The following is a 4,892-nucleotide window of genomic DNA, read 5'->3' on the forward strand; positions in this document are numbered from 1 at the left end:
GCAAGAGGATCAGGAGTGTTTGAAATGGGGGAGAGCCAATAACCATGTTTAAAGGCAGTGCAATAGTCCTAAATTAAAATGGACGCGGCACACAAGGGATCAGGAAGAGACCGCCTTAACATAATAATAATAATAGAACGATGGAGGGGCAAAGAGACGGAGGGGTCTACTGTAGTTGCGAAGAGATAGGGGATTAGGTAGATGGGCAAAGAGACGGTCTCTACTGCAGTAGCGTCAATAGTCGAGTAGTTTTGTCGAGTATGTAGTTTATAGAGCAACGTAGTCACAAACATGACACGATGGAACTGACAGCCATACCATTTCCCGCCATAACGATATGCAACATGAACAACGTCCAGAAATCCATAGCGCTAGCCATACAAGCTGGGTAAAGACATACAGAGTGGGTTTTACCAACCATACCATTTCCCGCCATAACGATATGCAACATGAACAACGTCCAGAAATCCATAGCGCTAGCCATACAAGCTGGGTAAGTAAAGACAAACAGTGTGGGTTTTACCAACTTTTTTTTGTCCTTAATAGCCTGTTAGCTTAACAGCCCTCTTGGGCCTATACAAATTAAATGGAATTTAACAGGCTATCAGCTTAGCGGCCCTGTTAGGCCTACACAAATTAAAGGGACCTTAACAGGCTGTTACCTTAGCAGCCCTGTTAAGCCTATACAAATTAAATAGAACCTAACAGGCAGTTAGCTTAAACACAAATTAAAGGGACCTTAACAGGCTGTTACCTTAGCAGCCCTGTTAAGCCTATACAAATTAAATAGAACCTAACAGGCTGTTAGCTTAATAGCAATAATAGCCCTGTTGGGCCCATAGAAATTAAGTGGAACTTGACAGCCTGTTAAGCCTATACAAGTCCTGTTAGGCTCTAAGTACACAGCACAATGACCAGTAGTGTAGCAAGCTTTATTGAACCTTCAACAAATACTTTGAAACCTTTTCCTCAAAGATTCACCCAGGATTCTTGACAAATTGCAGAAATGACTCCGAATCTGAAATAGAAAAGAAATTACTCAGCGACTTCTGTGACGAGGAATCTCTGATTGGTGATGGCCTTACTGCGATTGGTCCGAGCAATACAAGCAGTGAGGCAAAGAGATAGGGGAAGGGAGATTAGAACATTAGAGGGGCAAAACACCAGGCAGCAAGGTTTGATGCGGGAGGTAAAGAGATAGGGGAACGGAGATTAGAACGTTAGAGGGGCAGAACAGTAGGCAGCGAGAGAAGTGATACGGGAGGTAAAGAGATAGGAGATTAGAACGGTAGAGGTTGCGATTGGAGTAGGCGAATGGGAGACGGTGAAAAACTTCATGATAAAGGTAAGACGAGCTGTTTTGCTTCCAGGAGTTTTAAACTTTCCTTAAGTATCCCATAGGAAGGAAAGTAATGCAATCGGGTCAATTTCTTTTTTTTTACATTGATAGACATTTTTTATAAATAAAAGACTTTAAGATCTAACAACTTTCCAGAGGGCCGAGGCTAGACAACTTACAGATCCCAAAGACAACTTCCAGAAGTTGACTCTAGAGTTTGACGAAACCGAATTCATAAAAGGCTAAACAGAACGATTTTACTGCTTGGTTATGGCAGTAGTCCTCAAAATTTTAGATCCTCTAGTAATTCTAGTATAGGTAGTATGAAGGTTGGATTTTTATGATTTCATAAGTGGGTATTTAGATTTACTGACACATTCTTTTGGAATGTCCATTTTCCCATTGCCAGGTAACACAACCATGTGACAGCATGTTGCGTCTTTGCTTGTGGCACGGAGATCCAATCAACTGCAGTCGAATTTTCTACCCCTCTCTGACGGACGAAGGCATGTGTTGTGCGTTCAACAAAGTTCGAAACGAATTCATCTTCAAAAACCCGTAAGTTCACCGCAGCAACTCACAGAGAAAGTTTAACATCTGCCCGGCACACCCCACCCAACTAGACCCCACATCATTATAGACCAACCCCGTGGCAGCAGCCACCTTCCTGGACCTGGAAGATGAGTGACCGAACGTTGCCAATGACGTTAACAACAACAACAACAACACAGAGAAAGCGTGGCTACGTCAAACAATATGGTCAGAACACGTTAGTATTCTACTGGTGTCAATGACAAATTAGTAGTAGGTATAGGTGACCCTCGTGCCTATAACACGGACAATGCTTATATATATTACCGTTCAAATCTACAATGTTCCAGGCATTTTAATTGCTTTACACCATGTTCAACGAGTAATATTAAAACCTTATGTGCTATTACAGAAAAGATACAAGTGAACTAAACACCACCGTCCATTACCCTTCAGTGGATTGGACTTTGGAGAACGATTTTCCTGAGAACGCCCCCGTTGACAGCATTCCATGGAGACCCTGGGGTGCCGGAAGACATCTCGGGCTGACCGTGGTTTTGGACGCCAATATCGAGGAGTACTTTTGCTCGTCAGAAGCTAGCTATGGATTCAAGGTAACTAATGACAGAGTGGGATCTGTGAGATCAACATTCCCATTTTTCTGATAAAACTAGTTGTTCTTCGGAACAATTTTTGTACTGGATCATATCATTTGAATCGTAGCGTAGTAGAAAGGAATTGTCACGAATGTCGTTCCCCAATTAATATACAATTCTGAATTTTATGACTTGAATAAAATTGGATTCAAACCATCAACCTCCACATCAAAAGTCCATCGTGCTAACCACTCCTTCACTGGTCCTGAAACCCTATAGAGATCGTAGATAACCTATCCTTTAGAAGCCAGCGTCTACACCATCTTTTAGATCGAGAATCATGGCGTATTGCTGCAAACCAGCCCATCGGCTGTTAACCAATGATGATGATGCCCCTACACCTAAGCCTCGGAGTGGGCTTTCTGTGTATGGAGTTAAGCTGCTATCTCCGGCCCTTGATGGAACTTAGTACCTAGAAGCACCCTCACTGGTGTCCGCGCCAGTACCGCGAACGAAAGTATCGGTATCTACAACACTGTATACTCCGTGACCCAAACTAACCCGATTAGAAAGCTGTTTGTATTATAATTTTCTACATTTTATACATTTACACTTTTCTTCTAGGATGTACCGTAATCCCATAATGGTCGGTCCCATTTTTGGGATATGCTGCTACTATAGGGAAATCCTTAAAAATTGTCCAATATATTGAAATACTATATAGAATTGTATGTTTTCAGGTATGCTGATTTGAAAAAAGGGTTATTTTTGGCGATTTAAGAAGCTATATTACAGATGGACAAGATGGCGGCTAAATAGGACGAATAAATTAATTTTCTATTCTTTTAATCGAGTTTAGGCCAAGCTGTACATAATTTTCGACATGTGGATACGGTGCGGTGGTGGTACCTACTCAATACTGATCTCAGGACAACTTTCAGTACCTATATGGTGTCGATCGATCGTGTCGACAAGGTGAGTTATAGAGCCAGATCTTCTATTCAATTCCTTTCCACTTGTTCCATCATTCGAGATCATACTTCCAAGATATTTGAACTGTTCAACTTTCTTCAAGGGCTCTCCATACATTGTTACACAACCATTATCCTGTTTCTGCATAAGCACTACAACTTCACTTTTCTCTGCACTAAAATGTAACCCATATTCTTTCGCTATTTCTGTCCATTGGTTGATTTGTTCTTGCACTTCCTCCTTATTCTCCCCCCATATACAGATGTCATCAGCAAACAGCATAAGTTTCATTTTCCTTTCTCCCAGTTGTTGTTCGACTCTTTCTTGTATTTCGTTCATAACAGTAATGAATAAGAGTGGTGACTCTTTCGGCTTCTTTTTGTGCTGTTTGGTCTCCTTCTGGTTTTGTCTTCTGTCTCTTTGGCTGTTTTATAGTTTTTGTGTTTGGCTTCTTGGTCTTTAGTTCTCCTACACCTACCGTTGTTCTTACACAATATACCTTACTAACGCTTTGTGTCTCTTCTCTATTCCTTTCTTTGGTTTTCATAGGAGTAGCTGTGCCGTCTATTAGAACACTGACTTCTTGTCGTTTATTTTCCTTACACCTGTTTGTATGAGCTAGTTACGAATTACAATCTGGATAGGTCTTGAGTTATTACTTTGCAGCTCATTTCTTTTAGGTCCTGTCTGTTGAACTCTTGTTCTGGCAAACTGTACCTACTGCATCTTTGTCGAGCGTTTAGTAATTTTGTCGTATAGTGGTCTGACTATTTTATTGTCCTCTTACAACTGTCCTCGACCCTTATAACCTTATGTGGATGAAATTCTGAAAAATTTTTTACATACTTACTCTGTCAATATGGGTCTTCTCTATCTTTCTCACTTATATCATGGTAGCATATGCTTTCTCATCTTCCACACGCGTCATTATATCTCCCTATGTGCATATTGTTAGTGTCCTAACACTCCTTCGTATGCTTTCTCCTCATTACCGTCAAACCTTTCTTAATTGCTAAGTTGTTGTATCTTGTTCATTTATAACTTGTCGTTCCTTGTCCATACTAAGTCTTCTGCCATACGTTAGTTGTCACCTGGACCTAGAGACAAATGCGTATATTCGTCACTGTCTACCTTGTTCACTAATCTTATACCTTTCCTCAATACTACAGTAAAAACGCGGCTATATTTCTTTCCGTCTTGTCAAGCTACGTCATGAATCTATCTCTTGCGCACACGTTCGTCATACTCCTTGTATAACCCTACTTGAGTCACGCTGTCTTGGGTAGCAACCTAGTGCTTATCTGTATCACCTTTTGAGGATACTTTGTTGTTTCTGCTCGTTGTTCACTTTTTGTTTTATACCCCGGTGTGTTACTTGGCTCTCACAAAGTGGTAGCCTAGAGGACCTGACGCAGTTCCGTCCCTCACGGAGCGACAGTGGTGAGAATAGAGGT

At 41.2% G+C, this 4,892-nt stretch overlaps 1 protein-coding gene across 1 annotated transcript; it reads left to right on the forward strand.

Moving 5' to 3' along the window:
* The first annotated feature begins 420 nt into the window (after positions 1-420).
* On the forward strand, positions 421-2,592 carry LOC103518690 (pickpocket protein 28-like). The gene is made up of 5 exons (XM_026830417.1): positions 421-493; positions 1,005-1,093; positions 1,305-1,345; positions 1,749-1,897; positions 2,283-2,592. The coding sequence occupies exons 1-5, from the start codon at positions 450-452 to the stop codon at positions 2,533-2,535; spliced, it is 576 nt and encodes a 191-aa protein (XP_026686218.1). The 5' UTR covers positions 421-449; the 3' UTR covers positions 2,536-2,592.
* The last annotated feature ends 2,300 nt before the right edge of the window (positions 2,593-4,892 follow it).

This window comes from Diaphorina citri, unplaced genomic scaffold (assembly GCF_000475195.1).
Source record: "Diaphorina citri unplaced genomic scaffold, Diaci psyllid genome assembly version 1.1 scaffold2310, whole genome shotgun sequence".
Classification (NCBI taxonomy): domain Eukaryota; kingdom Metazoa; phylum Arthropoda; class Insecta; order Hemiptera; family Psyllidae; genus Diaphorina; species Diaphorina citri.

Excerpts from the sequence above, each read along its gene's own strand:
- LOC103518690 (XM_026830417.1), top strand. The coding sequence starts at position 450 with ATGAACAACGTCCAGAAATCCATAGCGCTAGCCATACAAGCTGG. Across the intron at positions 1,346-1,748 it reads TGAAAAACTTCATGATAAAG|GTAACACAACCATGTGACAG; the intron begins GTAAGACGAGCT and ends TCCCATTGCCAG. Across the intron at positions 1,898-2,282 it reads GAATTCATCTTCAAAAACCC|AAAAGATACAAGTGAACTAA; the intron begins GTAAGTTCACCG and ends GTGCTATTACAG.